The sequence below is a fragment of the Scyliorhinus torazame genome, chromosome 12 (genome assembly GCF_047496885.1).
Source record: "Scyliorhinus torazame isolate Kashiwa2021f chromosome 12, sScyTor2.1, whole genome shotgun sequence".
Taxonomy (NCBI): Eukaryota; Metazoa; Chordata; class Chondrichthyes; order Carcharhiniformes; family Scyliorhinidae; genus Scyliorhinus; species Scyliorhinus torazame.
The window spans coordinates 229,027,947-229,047,979 of record NC_092718.1 but is presented as its reverse complement, the minus strand read 5'-3'; the positions used below and the strand labels follow the sequence as shown (position 1 = coordinate 229,047,979).

Sequence of the window (20,033 nt, the reverse complement as noted above, 5' to 3'; positions counted from 1 at the left end):
TATTAAAATATAATCTTTTTTCCAATTAAGGGGCAATTTAGTGTGGCCAATCCACCTACCCAGCACAGCTTTAGGTTGTGGGAGTGAGACCCATGCAGATACGGGGCGAATGTGCAAATTCCTGTAGCCATCTGAGATGGCCACCTGCAAAGGACCATGGGAATTATGGCCAACCCAGGACTAAGACAGATACAGAGCTTATGTGTATCTGAAACATAGGTAGCTAGACCTGATCAAAACCACCGCTCGTTTGCATTTTAATGGCCCGTTCCCCAGAACAATAGGACTCCAATCAAGAAACCGGTACAGCCACAAACTGATCGGTATCACTCCCCTTACTCAGAGAGCCCAACTGCCAAGGTCAATGACCGCTAAGGGCCCGCCCAGCCACCAAGGCACCCGCCCCTTTATTGGCCGAAATCGAAGGCAGTGATCAGAGCCCTGTCAAACTATTGGGTCCAAGATCAAGGTCCGCCCCAAGAGCGTGAAATCCCAGAGGGATAAAAGGGGACACAGCCATGTGTTCGGCCTCTTTTGGACCCGGCCTGTGCCAGCCTCCTTTGAATCCGGCCTGTGCCAGCCCAACTGCAGCACAACGACTAGACAGCCAAGTTCAAGACCAACAATCGCTCCCTGACGGATGAGCCCAGCAGAGACAGAGCCACTTCTTCAAACCAGCCATGTGAGATCAAGATAAAGGCCTTATCAATCTGCACAGCGCCGGTTGCCCTGAAGTTAAGTATAGGTTATTGTAGCTGATGGGTGTAGTTTAACTTGTAGTATATTGTGCTTGCATGTCGAAGTAACCCTTGTGTGTAAATAAACCATCTTTGAACTTGAACTGACTAACTGGTTGTGCGGTCATTTGACCGATATACGGGAAAGCCTTGTGGTTCAGTAAGAGAAATAGAAACACCCACAGTATTGGCGACGCTGTTGGGACATAACATATCATAAATAGAGCGTCATTACATAAAGAGCAACATTTTTGGTGACACTGGTGGGATAGTATTCCGATTGGCAACAGTCTTCACAGACAGTGACCCGGGGCCAGATTCGAGCCCAGGTCCTCGGTGCCATGAGGCAGCAGTGCTAACCACTGCTCTACCATGCCACCCTCATATTTGTAAGACTTGATCTCCCTTTCACAAAGCCATGCTGCCTATCTCTGATTAATCCTTGCCTCCCCAAGTGGAAATTAATTCTGTCCCTCAGAATTTTTTCCGATAGTTTCCCTGGCACTGATGTTAGACTCACTGGCCTGTAATTTCCCATTTATCCCGACCACCCTTCTTGAATAATTGTACCTAACTCAACCCTCATATGTTCATAGTTTCCTCTGTTTAGGTTAAGAATTCTACATGTTATTAATTAATTATTAATTAACCCATATAATTCCCCGTCTTCTGCCTCCCTCTCTTCTTAAACAGCAACGCTACATTAGCCATTTTCCAGTCCTCTGGGACCCTCCCTGCTCTAGTGATTACTTTTTAAAAAAATAATTTTTATTCAAAATTTTTCACAGATTATCACAACAGAAAAATAGAACCCCCCCCTATACACAAATAATAAAACAACAAGAACAAAAGTGCATAAATAAACAAATAAACGTTAAACAGTAAACAATAGCGCATCCCCTACCAGACCTACCCTCCCACCTGCTGCTCCGCTCTTTCTTGGCCCACCTTAAGACACATTCTTTGTCCACGAAACGGTGGAACCGCACCAGCACTGCCTGCTCGCTGGGCTTGGCCCTCCTCCAGCTCCAGGGGCCCATGGAAGACCCCCGAGCCCATCAGCGTGTTCAACATGGTGACCACGTAGGTTCCGACATCCGATTCTTCCAGCCCCTCCGGGAGACCCAGAATCCGCAGATTCTTTCTTCTCGGCCGATTCTCCATGTCCTCGAACATCGCCTGCCATTTCTTATGGAGCGCCTCGTGCGCCTCCACCTTCACCGCCAGGCCCAAGATCTCGTCCTCATTCTCCGAGACCTTTTGCCGGACCTCTGAATCGCCGCCCCTTGGGCCGTCTGAGTCTCAAGCAGCTTGTCAATTGATGCCTTCATCGGCTCCAGCAGCTCTGCCTTCAGCTTGTGAAGGAGCGCTGGAGAAACTCCTGCTGCTCCCACGCTGCCTGCTCCCCACCCGCCGCCATCTTGGCCTTCCTCTCTCGCACCTTTCTCTGCTCCAATTCCACTTTTTTCACCGCTCATCTCCTGGTCCAATCCATACAGTGCCAGGGGAATATTGCTGTCTCCTTCCCACACTGGGAATCATCCAAAAAGTACCTAAAAAGAGCCCAAAAGTCCGTTTCTAGCGGGAGCTGCCGAACGTGCGACTTAGCTCCGCATAGCCGCAACCGGAAGTCCATCGCTCTAGTGATTCCTGAAAGGTCACCACCAATGCCTCCACAATCTCCTCAGCTATCTCTTTTAGAACCCTGTGGTGTAGTCCTAGTCCAGGTGATTTATCCACCTTCAGACCTTTCAGTTTCCCCAGAACTTTCTCCTTAGTGATGGCCACTACATTTACCTGAGCCCCTTAGAACATAAAACATTACAGCGCAGTACAGGCCCTTCGGCCCTCGATGTTGCGCCGACCTGTGAAACCACTCTAAAGCCCATCTACACTATTCCCTTATCGTCCATATGTCTATCCAATGACCATTTGAATGCCCTTAGTGTTGGCGAGCCCACTACTGTTGCAGGCAGGGCATTCCACACCCTTACTACTCTCTGAGTAAAGAACCTACCTCTGACATCTGTCTTATATCTATCTCCCCTCAATTTAAAGCTATGTCCCCTCGTGCTAGACATCACCATCCGAGGAAAAAGGCTCTCACTGTCCACCCTATCCAATCCTCTGATCATCTTGTATGCCTCAATTAAGTCACCTCTTAACCTTCTCTCTAACGAAAACAGCCTCAAGTCCCTCAGCCTTTCCTCATAAGATCATCCCTCCATACCAGGCAACATTCTGGTAAATATCCTCTGCACCCTTTCCAATGCTTCCACATCCTTCCTATAATGCGGCGACCAGAATTGCACGCAATACTCCAAATGCGGCCGCACCAGAGTTTTGTACAGCTGCAACATGACCTCATGGCTCCGAAACTCAATCCCTCTACCAATAAAAGCTAACACACCGTACGCCTTCTTAACAACCCTCTCAACCTGGGTGGCAACTTTCAGGGATCTATGTACATGGACACCGAGATCTCTCTGCTCATCCACACTGCCAAGAATCTTACCATTAGCCCAGTACTCTGTCTTCCTGTTATTCCTTCCAAAATGAATCACCTCACACTTTTCTGCAGTAAACTCCATTTGCCACCTCTCAGCCCAGCACTGCAGCTTATCTATGTCCCTCTGTAACTTGTAACATCCTTCCGCACTGTCCACAACTCCACCGACTTTAGTGTCATCTGCATATTTAGTCACCCATCCTTCTACGCCCTCCTCCAGGTCATTTATAAAAATGGCAAACAGCAGTGGCCCCAAAACAGATCCTTGTGGTACACCACTAGTAACGGGACTCCAGTCTGAACACTTCCCATCAACCACCATCCTTTGTCTTCTTCCAGCTAGCCAATTTCTGATCCAAACTGCTAAATCTCCCTGAATCCCATGCTTCCGTGTTTTCTGCAGTTTTCTCCTGGAGCTCTGGCATCCCACTGGCTCTGGCATCCCACTGGTGTCTTCCACCATGAAACTGATGCAAAGTAACTATTCAGTTCCTCTGCCATTTCTTTGTTTCCTATTACTTATCCAGCCTCATTTTCCAGTGGTCCAATGTCTATTTTTGCTTTTCTCTTACCTTTTTATATATTGAAAAAACTCTTGCAATCTTCTTTTATATTACTAGCTATCTTACACTCATATTTCATCTTCTCCCCCTTGTTGCTTTTTTTAGTTGTCCTCTGCTCACTTTTAAAGGCTTCCCAATGTTCTGGCTTCCCACTAATCCTCACCACTTTGTATGCTTTTTCTTTTATGCTGTACTTGACTTCCCTCGTCAGCCATGGATGCCTTGTCCTCCCCTTAGCATGTTTCCTCCTCCTTGGGACGAATTTCTGTTGTGTCTCCTGAATAACCCCCCAAAGCTCCTGCCATTGCTGTTCCACTGTCGTCCGTGCTGGGCACCTTTTCCAATCAACTCTGACCAGCCTCTCCCTCATTTCTTTGTAGTTACCCTTATTAAATTGTAATACCGTTACATCTGATTCCAGATTCTCCCTCTCAAACTGCAGGGTAAATTCTGTCATATTGCAGGTTCTAGCAGCTTGGTGGAAGGTCCTGTGACATACCTCCCACTTATTTATCTTGATCAATTAGGCCAGTGGGCCAACGAATGGCAGATGGAGTTTAATTTAGATAAATGTGAGGTGATGCATTTTGGCAGATCGAATCAGGCCAGGACCTACTCAGTTAATGGTATGGCGTTGGGGAGAGTTATAGAACAAAGAGATCTAGGAGTACAGGTTCATAGCTCCTTGAAGGTGGAGTCGCAGGTGGACAGGGTGGTGAAGAAGGCATTCGGCATGCTTGGTTTCATTGGTCAGAACATTGAATATAGGAGTTGGGACGTCTTGTTGAAGTTGTACAAGACATTGGTACGGCCACACTTGGAATACTGTGTGCAGTTCTGGTCACTCTATTATAGAAAGGATATTATTAAACTAGAAAGAGTGCAGAAAAGATTTACTAGGATGTTGCCGGGACTTGATGGTTTGAGTTATAAGGAGAGGCTGGATAGACTGGGACTTTTTTCCCTGGAGCGTAGGAGGCTTAGGGGTGATCTTATAGAGGTCTATAAAATAATGAGGGGCATAGATAAGGTAGATAGTCAACATCTTTTCCCAAAGGTAGGGGAGTCTAAAACTAGAGGGCATAGGTTTAAGGTGAGAGGGGAGAGATTCAGAAGGGCCCAGAGGGGCAATTTCTTCACTCAGAGGGTAGTGAGTGTCTGGAATGGGCTGCCAGAGGTAGTAGTAGAAGCGGGTACAATTGTGTCTTTCAAAAAGCATTTAGATGGTTACATGGGTAAGATGGGTATAGAGGGTTATGGGCCAAGTGCGGGCAACTGGGACTAGCTTAATGGTAAAAAACTGGGCGGCATGGACTGGTTGGGCCGAAGGGCCTGTTTCCATGCTGTAAACTTCTATGATTCTATGATTCTATTCTCCTGGGCGTTGGACAAAGGATGTATTTTCCCATATCTGGAATCTTGAATTCTTGACTGGAGAGGTTAGGGTTGCGTTTGTCCGTAGCTCTGCGTTAGGAACATAAAAGGGAGTCGTTAGGAACGTAAAAGGGAGTTGGTGTATTTCTTTGGAATTTGATTTTTGGCAGTCGCAGTTGGAATTTGCATCTCTTTAAAGATTGAGGTCCTGCTGATTTTCTGAAGGTTCGAAGCTCCTCTGTATGAGTCATGGCTATTCAGGGTAAAGCCTTGTCCATTTTAAAAATAAAAATAATCTTATAGGTAGCCAAGTTGACATAGATTTTTTTTCTTCCAGTTCTGGGACTGGGACAGAAGCATATATGTCTTTTGCTCCTGTGTGACATCCCACTTAACTGTGATGCAATTTAGGCTTTGGCATAAATCTCTCAGGACAACCAGCAGACTCCATGATGGCCCCGCGGCTGTCTAAGTCAGTATCACACTTCATCTGACCTGTGTCCATTCCTATCCCGACTGGGTCTAATTTGACAGGATATCCAGATCAATTAGGGGCTCAGCTCCAATGAAATCTAAATTTTAATCAATTTCCCATAGGAGGCAGATTTCTGACACAAACCCACCTCTGTGGCAAAGATCCACACTCCAGTGTACATTCGTACACCTGACACTGAGATTAGTTTTCTTGATATTACATTGACAGTACATTTAGTATTTGAGTCATTCCCTGAGATGAATATTTCAATTCAAAATTACTATTCAATGCAGTGATTATCCAAGTATAAATTAATCAGATTTATATTAAAACTAGACACACAAAGAAAGTTCATGTTAAAGCTGCTGGGGTTTGTCATGTGAGAATACCTTTAAGAAATGGGTGTTTATCAAATAGCTGCAGTGATGTCAGAGTGTGGGTGGAGCTGGGTTTTGGTCTGGCTTTTTACTTTCGCTTTGAGCTAAAAGCTGGTGTGTGTCTGTGTTTTAGTTTTGTTTTCAGAGTTGGAGCTGCATCCAGCCAAACAAGGTGTAATTTTGATCTCTCTCTGCATGTAAAGAATGTCTTCAGATCACTTGTTAAATTAAAAGTGATAACTGCTCTCAGTAGAGAATTTAAACCTGCTGTCTTTGTTAAAGAGGGTATTTGTCTTATGGATGTTGCTAGGAAAGATTAAGGGTTACTTATAGAGTACTGTATTCTTTGGGGGGAATATTTGAGTTGATAGTTGCTAAGATGTTTATTGTGTGTTTATAAAATGTTAACTGGATTCATAGAATAAACATTGTTTTGTTTTAAAAGTACTTTAAATCTCTGTTGCATCACACCTGTAGAGTGGGCCCTTGTGCTCCCCATAACCAAAATCTATTAAACGTTGTGAGTCAGGTGAACTCCATGATACACTCTGGTGTTCTCTAAACCCTGGCCCATAACAGGTTGCTCAGTGGCTAAGACAGTAGCTTTATTTGCAAAAACTAGATGAACGCGTGTTATTTTACTTTTTAGGTGACTCTATTACACAAGTGGCCAGACATGAAGTCAAAACTGCATGTTTTGTTCAACCACGTTTTGCCACCAGATTTGAGAACATTCACCTGGAGACTTTACCTGTCTAACACAAAAGGTAACAGTGAATGGAAAGTAGTCCTATTAGAATGAGTGCTTTGAAATAAGTACTTGATGCAGATGTTTAGTGAGACTATCAGCTGGAGACCTCAGGGTATTCATACAACAATCGCCCTATTTCCAAAGTTGTGAATAATTTGCGAATGGGTTTTCGACTATTACCTACCATAAGTCTACCTTCAGTAGTCAATATGTGCACTGGGATTCCTGCACCTCCATGCGCTACAAGATTGGCCTTTTCTGCAATCTCATAAATAAGGCCCGCGCCATTTGGGCGGCAAGGTAGCACAGTGGTTAGCACTGTTGCTTCACAGCTCCAGGGTCCCAGGTTCTATTCCGGCTTGGGTCACGGTCTGTGCAGAGTCTGCACGTTCTCCCCGTGTCTGCGTGGGTTTCCTCCGGGTGCTCATCTTTCCTCCCACAAGTCCCGAAGATGTGCTGTTAGGTGAATTGGACATTCTGAATTCTCCCTCTGTGTACCCGAACAGGCGCCGGAGTGTGGCGACTAGGGGCTTTTCACGGTAACTTCATTGCAGTGTTAATGTAAGCCTACTTGTGACAATAATAAAGATTATTATTCTCACTGTCCAAATTTGACACTGAAATAGGGTGCATCAAAGCTATCCTGATGGATAATGGCTACCCAGATTAGATCATTATCTGCTGTGTGTATCGCATACTCATGACTCATGAATAGGTATAAGGCGCGACTTTAACATCCAAAAAGTGACAGACTACCTCAAATTACCCTGAAAAGATTGAGGGATCTCAAAAATTTGAGCAACAGGTGAAGCTAGGCGTTTTACATTGTTGCTATTCAGTCGCAGCACACGTGGTATTCTCCACCTACTGGCTATTGTCATCAAGCCAAAAAGAGTTCTGCCTACCACACAAATGAGTAATCTGGTACATCAATTTATGTGCCCGTCCAATTCCAGGTAGGTAGGCTGTAACGACTGGCAGGTTGCATCAAACAGCACATCCTTTTGTGTTCACAAAAGGCAAAGAACTGACCATACTTAATCAGCTGGTGAAAAACTCAAAATGTCGAACATTAGATATGGGGCATGATCTAACTGTGGCGTTTCCCTCGGCACGTATTGTGCGAGCCAGTTAGCTCTCGGGAGAGGCTGAAATCAGGCAACAATCATTTTCCGATCTAACTGGCTCACTCCTGTTGGAGGTTTTGTCCATCAACGCCCCCCCCCACACCACCCATATCCCCTGATCATACCCCTTCGCCCATTGGCCACCCCCATTTCCCCCCCACCCCCCCAAGAACGTTTAAATAAAGTTTTCTGTCCACTCCACCTCTCGAACACTTGTCTGGCCTTTGCGCAGGTCTACTGGCTGCAGAGTAGAGAGAGAGAGAGGAAAAGGCGTTTTTTTCCAGACCTTCAGAGGTTGCAAGAGAGAGCTATCAGCACTCCTTCCTCAGTCTTTCAAACAGATGTGAGGCTTTCACAGACATGGCTACGGAGACTGCCTGCAGTCTTTTAATCAGAAATTAAATGCCAGCCTTAGCAGACAGAGAGAGTCCAAACCTCCTCTCTACTGGGTTTAAGCAAAACTGAACTCAAACATGGGGCGGGATTCTCCGGTCGCCTAAATCACATTCAGCGATCGGCCGGAGAATCCCCGTTCACAACCGAATCGGGGGCGAAGCCGCTTTCGCGATGCTCCGCACCCTCTAAAGTGGCATACTCAGAGAGTACGCCGCGCGCCGTATCGACGGCCTCAGGACATTGTCTGAGCCACCGCCTGATGTTTCGCCCCCGACCGGCCGAGTTCCCGACAGCATCGGTCGCGTGTAGTCTCATTCGTCGGGAACTCGGCGTGGCGGCTGCGGCTCAGTCCAGCGCTGCCGCAGTCGGGGGAGGGCTGATCCGCGGGCAGGGGGGACTTTGGCAGGGGCTCAGGGCACTGTTGGGGGATGGTCTGGGGCACACGAGTCAGCCAAAGGGGGGGCACTATTTCGCAGGCCGGATCCGCGAGTGGCCGGCGCCATGTTGCACGCACAGCCGCTGCAGGCCGCCACCGTGCGCATGCACGGCCACGCACCCAGCAATTCTCCGGGCCGTATTGGCGGCTCAAGCCGGGTGCTCTACGCTGACTTGATGCTAGCCCCCAGTCAAATGGAGGATCAGTAGCCGTTTTACACCATTTTCTCTGTCGTGAAACGCCACCGTTCCCAGGCCGGCATGGGGACATAGCCTCGAAATCGGAGAATACAGCCCATTGAGTATGCCTTTTTCAGAATAATCTGGAACTCTTTCAATCAATCAGAATAGAAACCAGCAAGCCCCTGGATTCCAGAGGAGTCAATTGGCTGCTAGCCAAGTCCTTGACATTGTGACATCACTGGACATGCCACATAGCACACTGCACCGAGGGGAGTCCTCGGCCCAGTTCAAATAGCAACTTTTACCAGAGGTATTTCAGTTTAAAACCAAAGTCTACAGAATTGTGGAATCCAACATGACAGAACATAAAGGGAATTACACAGGAAAGCCAGATTTAAACAGGGAAAGCAGAGTTTAAACATGAGGGGCGGGATTCTGTCAGCCCGGGGCCGGGTCGGAGAATCCCCGCGACCGGCGCAAAGCAGCCCCGACACCGGCAAGCGATTCTCCGCAGAGCAGAGAATCGGCACCATTGGCGCCAGCGTGGTTGACACGGCGCCGGTCGCGGGCCACTCTACGCGGCCGGCCCACCGATTCTCGGCCTGGGATGGGCCGAGCGGCCGTTGTGAAAACGGCAAGTCCCGCCGGCGCCGTCCACACCTGCTCTCAGCCGGCGGGACCTCAGTGTGGAAGGGTCGGAGGGCGGCCTGTGGAGGGGGGATCCGATGTGGCCTGGCCCGCGATCAGGGCCCACCGATCGGCGGGCCAGCCTCTATGGCTGGGGGCCTCCTTTCCTACGCGCCGGCCCCTGTAGTCCTGTGCCATGTTGCGTCGGGGGCGGCGTGAACCGCTCCTGTGCCGTGCAGGGGCCAGAATTAGTCGTGGGGTCGGCCCGTTCATGCTGTCTTAAAACGCGACGCCATTTACGACAGCGTGGACACTCTGCCTCGGGACTAGAGAATCCCGCCTGAGGTTCCTTACAGGAGCATGAATTTCCATCCAAACAGATACTGTTAAAATTTCTGGATTCTGAAAATGATACCCAGTGCTTCACATTCAATTTGAACATATTGGTTCTCTGCTTTATTTAAAGTCATGAAGCGAACGCTCTGTGTCTTCCCACACCAGATGACATTATGTGTGAGACAATGGCTCCAACTCCATAAGACGATGCATCACATACAAGTTGTAGAGGGAAGGAGGGTTCAAAACGTATCTGTGCCTCGGAATTTGTCAATGCTGCTTTAGCCTTCTTGTACAGCTACACCATAGGCTTCTGTCCATTTCCAGGCTTTGGTCTGACACAAGCTCATGCAAGGACTTATGAAGGGTTTCCAGCTGTGGAATAAATCTACTGCAATAATTCAGCAGCCCTAAGAATGAGCAAAGCTGGCCGATAAACAGGGAGCTGGGAAGGAAGTTAAGAAATTGGGCCTCAAAGGTAGTGATTTCAGGATTACAATTGGTGCCATGTGCTAGTCAGAGTAGAAATGACAGGATATATAGGATGAATACGCGGCTGAAGAGATAGTGTCAGGGGGAGGGTTTCAGATTCCTGGGGCATTGGGACCGTTTCTGGGGAGGTGGGACCTGTACAAACTGGACAGATTACACTTGGGCAGGACTGGGACTGATGTCCTCGGGTGGCTATTTGCTCGAGCAAATTGGAGGGTTTAAACTAATATGCCAGGGGGATGGGAACCTATGTAAGGAGTCAGAGAAAGAGGGAGCAAGGACAAAAACAAAAGGTAGAAAAGGGAGTAAAGTGATAGGTGGAGAAACCAAGAGCAAAATTCAAACAGGGCAAAAGAGAAAAATATTGAGAGCAAGACAAACAATGTGAAAAAGACAAACTTAAAGGCTCTGTGCATTAATGCACAGGGTATTTGCAATAAAGTGGATGAATTAATCGCGCAAATAGATATAAATGGGTACGATATAATTGGGATTACAGAGACATGGCTGCAGGGTGACCAGGGATGGGAACTGAATGTCCCAGGGTATTCAGTGTTTAGGAAGGACAGGCATAAAAGAAAAGGTGGCGTGGCACTGCTGGTTAATGAGGAAATTAACACAATAGTGAGAAAGGATATTAGCTCTGACAATGTGCAGTCTGTATGGGTCGAGCTGAGAAATACCAAGGGGCAAAAAACATGAGTGGGTGTCATATACAGACCCCTAAACTGCAGTAGTGATGTTGGGAATGGCATTAAACACAATAAGGCATATAATAAGGGAATAAGAACATAAGAACTAGGAGCAGGAGTAGGCCATCTGGCCCCTCGAGCCTGCTCCACCATTCAATGAGATCATGGCTGATCTTTTGTGGACTCAGCTACACTTTCCGGCCCGAACACCATAACCCTTAATCCCTTTATTCTTCAAAAAACTATCTATCTTTATCTTAAAAACATTTAATGAAGGAGCCTCTACTGCTTCACTGGGCAAGGAATTCCATAGATTCACAACCCTTTGGGTGAAGAAGTTCCTCCTAAACTCAGTCCTAAATCTACTTCCCCTTATTTTGAGGCTATGCCCCCTAGTTCTGCTTTCACCCGCCAGTGGAAACAACCTGCCCGCATCTATCCTATCTATTCCCTTCATAATCATATGTTTCTATAAGATCCCCCCTCATCCTTCTAAATTCCAACGAGTACAGTCGCAGTCTACTCAACCTCTCCTCGCAATCCAACCCCTTCAGCTCTGGGATTAACCTAGTGAATCTCCTCTGCACACCCTCCAGTGCCAGTACGTCCTTTCTCAAGTAAGGAGACCAAAACTGAACACAATACTCCAGGTGTGGCCTCACTAACACCTTATACAATTGCAGCATAACCTCCCCAGTCTTAAACTCCATCCCTCTAGCAATGAAGGACAAAATTCCATTTGCCTTCTTAATCACCTGTTGCACCTGGAAACCAACTTTCTGCGACTCATGCACTAGCATACCCAGGTCTCTCTGCACAGCAGCATGTTTTAATATTTTATCATTTAAATAATAATCCCTTTGGCTGTTATTCCTACCAAAATGGATAACCTCACATTTGTCAACATTGTATTCCATCTGCCAGACCCTAGCCCATTCACTTAGCCTATCCAAATCCCTCTGCAAACTTCCAGTATCCTCTGCACTTTTTGCTTTACCACTTATCTTAGTGTCGTCTGCAAACTTGGACACATTGCCCTTGGTCCCCAACTCCAAATCATCTATGTAAATTGTGAACAGTTGTGGGCCCAACACTGATCCCTGAGGGACACCACTAGCTACTGATTGCCAACCAGAGAAACACCCATTAATCCCCTCTCTTTGCTTTCTATTAATTAACCAATCCTCTATCCATGCTACTACTTTCCCCTTAATGAATATGAAATGAAATGAAATGAAAATCGCTTATTGTCACAAGTAGGCTTCAATGAAGTGACTGTGAAAAGCCTCTAGTCGCCACATTCCGGCGCCTGTTCGGGGAGGCTGTTACGGGAATTGAACCGTGCTGCTGGCCTGCCTTGGTTTGCTTTCAAAGCCAGCGATTTAGCCCTGTGCTAAACAGCCCCTATCGGTAATCATGGGTGATTTTAATGTGCACATCGATTGAGCAAATCAAATTAGCCACAATGCCATAGAGGATGAATTCCTGGAGTGTTTATGGGATGGTTTTCTTGACCAATATGTGGACGAATTAGAGAGCAGGCCATCTTAGACTGGGTACTGTGTAATGAGAAGGGAATTATTGCCAATCTGGCTGTGCGAGACTCCTTGGGGTTGAGCGACCATAACATGATAGAATTGTTCATCAAGATGGAGAGTGAAGTAGTTGATTCGGAGACTCGGGTGCTGAATTTTAATAAAGGAAACTATGAAGATATGAGGCGTGAGTTGGCCTTGTTCGATTGGGGAGAGTTACTTAAAGGGATAGGCAATGGCAAACATTCAAGGAATGTATGGGGAAATTGCAGCAACTGTTTATTCCAAAATGGATAAGAGGACAGCTGGTATTCATGGACTTCCCATGGTTGTGGTGTTGTGGTGATTGAGAAGTAATCATCTCAGCTTCAGGACATCACTGCAGGCCCAACCATCTTCAGCTGCTTTATCAGTGACCTCCCTTCCATCATAAAGTCAGAAGTGGGGAAGTTCACTGATGACTGCACAATGTTCAGTTTTATTCGCAGCTCCTCAGATAATGAAGCAGTCCATGTCCAAATGCAGCAAGATCTGAACAACATCCAGGCTTGGGCTAAGAAGTGGCAGGTAATACTCCAACCATGCAAGTGCCGGGCAATGACCATCTCCAACAAGAGAGGATTTAACCACTGCCCCTTGACATTTAGTGGCACTACATTTGTTGAATACCCCACTATCAACATCCTGGGGGTACCATTGATTAGAAACTGAACTGGACTAGTGATACAAATACTGTGACTACCAATGCAGTTCAAAGGCTAGGAATCCTGCGGAAAGTAACTGACCTCCTGACACCACAAAGCCTGTCCACCATCTGCAAGGCACAAGTCAGGAATGTAATCATAGATCATAGAACTTACAGTGCAGAAGGAGGCCGTTCGGCCCATCAAGTCTGCACCGGCCCATGGAAAGATCACCCCACCCAAACCCACACCTCCACTCTATCCCCGTGACCCAGTAATCCCACCTAACCTTTTTGGACACTAAGGGCAATTTAGCATGGCCAATCCACCTAACCCGCACATCTTTGGACTGTGGGAGGAAACGGGAGCACCCGGACGATAGTGACATTTAAGGGGCATCTTGACAAATACATGAATAGGATGGGAATGGAGGGATACGGACCCAGGAAGTGTAGAAGATTTTAGTTTTGACGGGCAGCATGGTCGGCACAGGCTTGGAGGGCCGAAGGGCCTGTTCCTGTGCTGTACTTTTCTTTGAGGAAACCCACGCAGACACGTGGAGAACGTGCAGGCTCCGCACAGATAGTGACCCAAGACAGGAATCGAACCTGGGACCCTGGAGCTGTGAAGCAACTGTGCTAACCACTGTGCTACCGTGCCCCCTTCATTAAGAATGAAGGAGATAGCCAGGAGCTCATTTTGGTGGCTGGGGCTAGATCCAAAATTGAGGAGAAGGTGTAAATGTGTTTTTCTTGTGCAAAAGTAGAACCTCCCACCATTAGCCCTGTTGAACACGTGGGAATGGCCAGAAGCAGTCCAGCAATGGGTAGATGTTGATTACACTGGACCGATTTAAGAGCGTGTGTTTCTCATTCTAGTTGATGCTCACTGAAAATGGCCTGAATTTGCCACCATGAGGTCACCGTCATTGGAGAAAATATTGAGAGGTTAGGTGAAATCTTCAGCAGATTCAGTTAGCCTGAACAGCTGGTGGGCGATAATGGACCGCAGTTCGCATCTCAAGAGTTCATAAACTACTTGAAGGAGAACTGAATTCAACACACCTGGTACACCCCTTATCACCACACCTCAAATGGGCTGGCAGAAAGTTTTATACAGGCAATGAAACATTCATTAAAGTTAACCAGAGAACAAGGTTCATTGTCTAAATGCTTGAGTCAATTCCTGCTCATGTACAGGAATATGGCGCACTCAACTACCCAATGTTCTCCGGCGTTGCTCATGGTTAGAACATAGAACATAGAAAAATACAGCACAGAACAGGCCCTTCGGCCCACGATGTTGTGCCGAACTTTTGTCCTAGATTAAGAACAAATTAATCTACACCCCATCATTCTACCGTAATCCATGTACCTATCCAATAGCCGCTTGAAGGTCCCTAATGTTTCCGACTCAACTACTTCCACAGGCAGTGCATTCCATGCCCCCACTACTCTCTGGGTAAAGAACCTACCTCTGACATCCCCCCTATATCTTCCACCATTCACCTTAAATCTATGTCCCCTTGTAATGGTTTGTTCCACTATTCCCCTGATCATCTTATAAACCTCTATCAAGTCGCTCCTCATCCTTCTCCGTTCTAATGAGAAAATGTCTAGCACCCTCAACCTTTTCTCGTAAGACCTACTCTCCATTCCAGGCAACATCCTGGTAAATCTCCTTTGCACCTTTTCCAAAGCTTCCACATCCTTCCTAAAATGAGGTGACCAGAACTGCACACAGTACTCCAAATGTGGCCTTACCAAGGTTTTGTACAGCTGCATCATCACCTCACGGCTCTTAAATTCAATCCCTCTGCAAATGAACGCTGGCACACCATAGGCCTTCTTTACAGCTCTATCCACTTGAGTGGCAACTTTCAAAGATCTATGAACATAGACCCCAAGATCTCTCTGCTCCTCCACATTGCCAAAAACCCTACCATTAACCCTGTATTCTGCATTCATATTTGTCCGTCCAAAATGGACAACCTCACACTTTTCAGGGTTAAACTCCCATCTGCCACTTCTCAGCCCAGCCCTGCATCCTATCTGTGTCTCTTTGCAGCCGACAACAGTCCTCCTCACTATCCACAACTCCACCAATCTTCGTATCGTCTGCAAATTTACTGACCCGCCCTTCAACTCCCTCATCCAAACTTCCGGGTGCGGCGATGACCAGCTGAGTCGCACGTTTCGGCAGCTCCCTGTGAAACGGACTTTTGGGCTCTTGATAGGAGCCCCAACGGCAATTTTAACGGCTGAAAACACCGTGCGGTAAACCAGAAGGGTGTTCCCCCTGGACACGGATGGAAAAAGGAGAGGAAAGTGGCCGGATTGCAGCGGATCCTTTGGAACAACGGCAAGGAAGGCAAGCAGAAACCAAGATGGCGTCGGAAGGTGGCAGTTTCATATGGGGCCCTGAACAACAAGAGTTTTTGAAACGCTGCGTGGAGGAGATAAAAAAGGAAATGAAGAAAGAGTTGTTGGCCCCGATATTACAGGCGATTGAAGGGCTGAAAGAGGAACAAAAGACCCAGGAGCAGGAGCTTCGGGTCGTGAAGGCGAAAGCAGCAGAGAATGAAAACGACATACAGGGCCTGGTGGTGAAGTCGGAGATACAGGAGGCACACCAGAAACGATCTGTGGAGAGGTTGGAGGCACTGGAAAATAACGCAAGGAGGAACAACTTGAGGATTCTTGGCCTTCCTGAAGGTGTGGAGGGGGCGGACGTCGGGGCATATGTGAGCACGATGCTGCACTCGTTAATGGGAGTGGAGGCCCCGACGGGTCCGTTGGAGGTGGAGGGAGCATACCGAGTTATGGTGCGAGGACCGAGAGCAGGAGAAACTCCCAGAGCCATAGTGGTGAGATTTCTCCGTTTTAAGGATAGAGAAATGGTCCTTAGATGGGCGAAGAAAACTCGGTGTAGTAAATGGGAGAACGCGGTGATCCGCGTCTATCAAGATTGGAGTGCGGAGGTGGCGAGAAGGAGGGCGAGCTTTAATCGGGCCAAAGCGGTACTTCACAAAAAAAAGATAAAGTTTGGAATGCTGCAACCGGCAAGACTGTGGGTCACATATCAAGGGAGGCACCACTACTTTGAGACGGCGGATGAAGCGTGGACTTTTATTGTAGAAGAAAAATTGGAATGATTGGACTACGAAAATGAACGTTTGGACAAAGTGGTGGGACGAGTGGGGGGGGGGGGGCGGCGAAGAGGGATTGTATGATTAATCCTGCGGTATGGTAACTTTTCTTTCTCCCACAGGTGGTGATGGGGGGAGGTGGGGAGGGAGAGGAGATGGGGCGTTGGCCATGGGAGGCGGGGCCGAGGGAGAGGCGCGGGCTTGGTTCCCGCGCTATGATAATTATGGCGGGAATAGAGAAGCAGGAAGGAGGGGGCGCCGCACGGGGCGAGCCGTGATCACGGGGGGAAGCCGAGGTCAGCCAGAGTTTGCTGACTTCTGGGAGCAACATGGGGGGAGTAATTACGCTAGCGGGGGGGTCTAGCGGGGGGGGGGAGGGGGGAATTACGGGGTTGCTGCTGCTGGGGAAAGGGGGGAGTGGGTGCGGGAAAGGATGGGCGGGGGGGCACCGTCTGGGAGAAATACAGCCGCGTGGGAACTGGGCGAGAAGCTGGAAAAAGATGATGGCTAACCGGCAAGGGGGGGGGGGTGGGAAGCCCCCCAACCCGGCTGATCACGTGGAACGTGAGGGGGCTTAACGGGCCGATAAAGAGGGCACGAGTACTCGCACACCTTAAGAAACTTAAAGCAGATGTGGTCATGTTACAGGAAACGCACCTGAAACTGATAGATCAGGTTAGGCTGCGCAAAGGATGGGTAGGGCAGGTGTTCCATTCGGGGCTGGATGCGAAAAACAGGGGGGGTGGCTATATTAGTGGGGAAGCGGGTAATGTTCGAGGCAAAGACTATAGTGGCGGATAACGGGGGCAGATACGTGATGGTGAGTGGCAAATTACAGGGAGAGATGGTGGTGTTGGCAAACGTGTATGCCCCGAATTGGGACGATGCCAATTTTATGAGGCGAATGCTAGGACGCATCCCAGACCTAGAGACCGGAAAGCTGATAATGGGGGGAGACTTCAACACGGTGTTGGAACCAAGGCTGGATAGGTCGAAGTCCAGGACTGGTAGGAGGCCGGCAGCAGCCAAGGTGCTTAAGGATTTTATGGAGCAGATGGGAGGGGTGGACCCGTGGAGATTCAGTAGACCTAGGAGTAAGGAGTTCTCGTTTTTCTCCTATGTCCATAAAGTCTATTCACGCATAGACTTTTTTGTGTTGGGTAGGGCATTGATCCCGAGGGTGAGGGGAACGGAATATACGGCTATAACCATTTCGGATCATGCCCCACACTGGGTAGACTTGGAGATAGGGGAGGAAACAAGAGGGCGTCCACCCTGGAGAATGGATATGGGACTGATGGCGGATGAGGGGGTGTGCTTAAGGGTGAGGGGATGCATTGAAAAGTACTTGGAACTTAATGACAATGGGGAGGTTCAGGTGGGAGTGGTCTGGGAGGCGTTGAAGGCGGTGGTTAGGGGGGAGCTGATATCAATAAGGACACATAAAGGGAAGCAGGAGAGTTAGGAACGGGAGCGGTTGTTGCAAGAACTTTTGAGGGTGGACAGACAGTATGCGGAAGCACCGGAGGAGGGACTGTATAGGGAAAGGCAAAGGCTGCATGTGGAATTTGACTTGCTGACCACAGGCACTGCAGAGGCACAATGGAGGAAGGCGCAGGGTGTACAGTATGAATATGGAGAGAAGGCGAGCAGATTGCTGGCACACCAATTGAGGAAAAGGGGAGCAGCGAGGGAAATAGGGGGGGTGAGAGACGAAGATGGAGAGACGGAGCGGAGAGAGTGAATGAAGTGTTTAAGACATTTTATAAAAAATTGTATGAAGCTCAACCCCCGGATGGGAGGGAGAGAATGATGGAGTTTTTGGATCGGCTGGAAATTCCCAAGGTGGAAGAGCAGGAAAGGATGGGATTGGGAGCACAGATCACGGTAGAAGAAGTGGTGAAAGGAATTAGGAACATGCAGACGGGAAAGGCCCCGGGACCGGACGGATTCCCAGTTGAATTTTACAAAAAATATTTGGACTTGCTCGCCCCGCTACTGACGAGGACCTTCAACGAGGCAAAGGAAAGGGGACAACTGCCCCCGACTATGTCAGAAGCAACGATATCGCTTCTTTTAAAGAAGGAAAAGGATCCGCTACAATGCGGGTCCTACAGACCAATCTCCCTCCTCAATGTAGATGCCAAGGTCTTGGCCAAGGTAATGGCAATGAGAATAGAGGAATGTGTCCCGGGGGTGGTTCATGAGGACCAAACTGGGTTTGTGAAGGGGAGACAGCTGAACACGAACATACGGAGGTTGTTAGGGGTAATGATGATGGCCCCACCAGAGGGTGAAACGGAGATAGTAGTGGCGATGGATGCCGAGAAAGCATTTGATAGAGTGGAGTGGGATTATCTGTGGGAGGTGTTGAGGAGATTTGGGTTCGGAGAGGGGTATGTTAGATGGGTGCAGCTGTTGTATAGGGCCCCAGTGGCGAGTGTGGTCACGAATGGACGGGGATCGGCATATTTCGGCTCCATAGAGGGACTAGGCAGGGATGTCCTCTGTCCCCATTACTGTTTGCACTGGCGATTGAGCCCCTGGCGATAGCGCTGAGAGGTTCCAAGGGATGGAGGGGAATACTTAGGGGAGGAGAAGAACACCGGGTATCTTTATATGCGGATGATCTGCTACTATATGTGGCGGATCCAGCGGAGGGGATGCCAGAAATAATGCGGATACTTGGGGAGTTTGGGGATTTTTCAGGTTATAAATTGAACATGGGAAAGAGTGAGCTGTTTGTGGTGCATCCAGGGGAGCAGAGTAGAGAAATAGAAGACCTACCGTTGAGGAAGGTAACAAGAGACTTTCGTTACCTGGGGATCCAGATAGCTAAGAATTGGGGCACATTGCACAGGCTAAATTTGACGCGGTTGGTGGAACAGATGGAGGAAGATTTCAAGAGATGGGATATGGTAGCATTGTCAATGGCAGGGAGGGTGCAGGCAGTTAAGATGGTGGTCCTCCCGAGATTCCTTTTTGTGTTTCAGTGTCTCCCGGTGGTGATCACGAAGGCTTTTTTCAAAAGGATAGAAAAGAGTATCATGGGTTTTGTTTGGGCCGGGAAGACTCCGAGAGTGAGGAAGGGATTCTTACAGCGTAGTAGGGATAGGGGGGGGCTGGCACTACCGAGCCTAAGTGAGTATTATTGGGCCGCTAATATTTCAATGGTGAGTAAGTGGATGGGAGAGGAGGAAGGAGCGGCGTGGAAGAGATTAGAGAGGGCGTCCTGTAGGGGGACCAGCCTGCAGGCTATGGTGACAGCCCCATTGCCGTTCTCACCAAGGAACTATACCACGAGTCCGGTGGTGGTAGCTACACTGAAGATTTGGGGACAGTGGAGACGACATAGGGGAAAGACCGGAGCACTGGGGGGGGTCCCCGATAAGAAACAACCATAGGTTTGCCCCGGGGGGAATGGATGGGGGATATGGAATGTGGCAAAGAGCAGGTATAACGCAATTGAAAGATCTATTTGTGGATGGGAAGTTTGCGAGTCTGGGAGCGCTGACCGAGAAATATGGGTTGCCCCAAGGGAATGCATTCAGATACATGCAATTGAGGGCTTTTGCGAGGCAGCAGGTGAGGGA

General features: G+C 48.3%; 1 protein-coding gene across 9 annotated transcripts in view; it reads left to right on the top strand.

Moving 5' to 3' along the window:
- The window catches only part of LOC140387046 (uncharacterized), a 262,462-nt gene that overhangs the window by 47,410 nt on the left and 195,019 nt on the right, over window positions 1-20,033 (top strand). For 8 of the 9 annotated variants that reach the window (XM_072470055.1, XM_072470052.1, XM_072470056.1 and 5 more), the window contains one exon: window positions 6,685-6,802. The exons of the other annotated variant lie outside the window; for it this stretch is intronic. In XM_072470055.1, coding sequence (XP_072326156.1) covers window positions 6,685-6,802 — 118 coding nt within the window. The remainder of the gene's footprint in view (window positions 1-6,684; window positions 6,803-20,033) is intronic. 9 annotated transcript variants of the gene reach the window in all.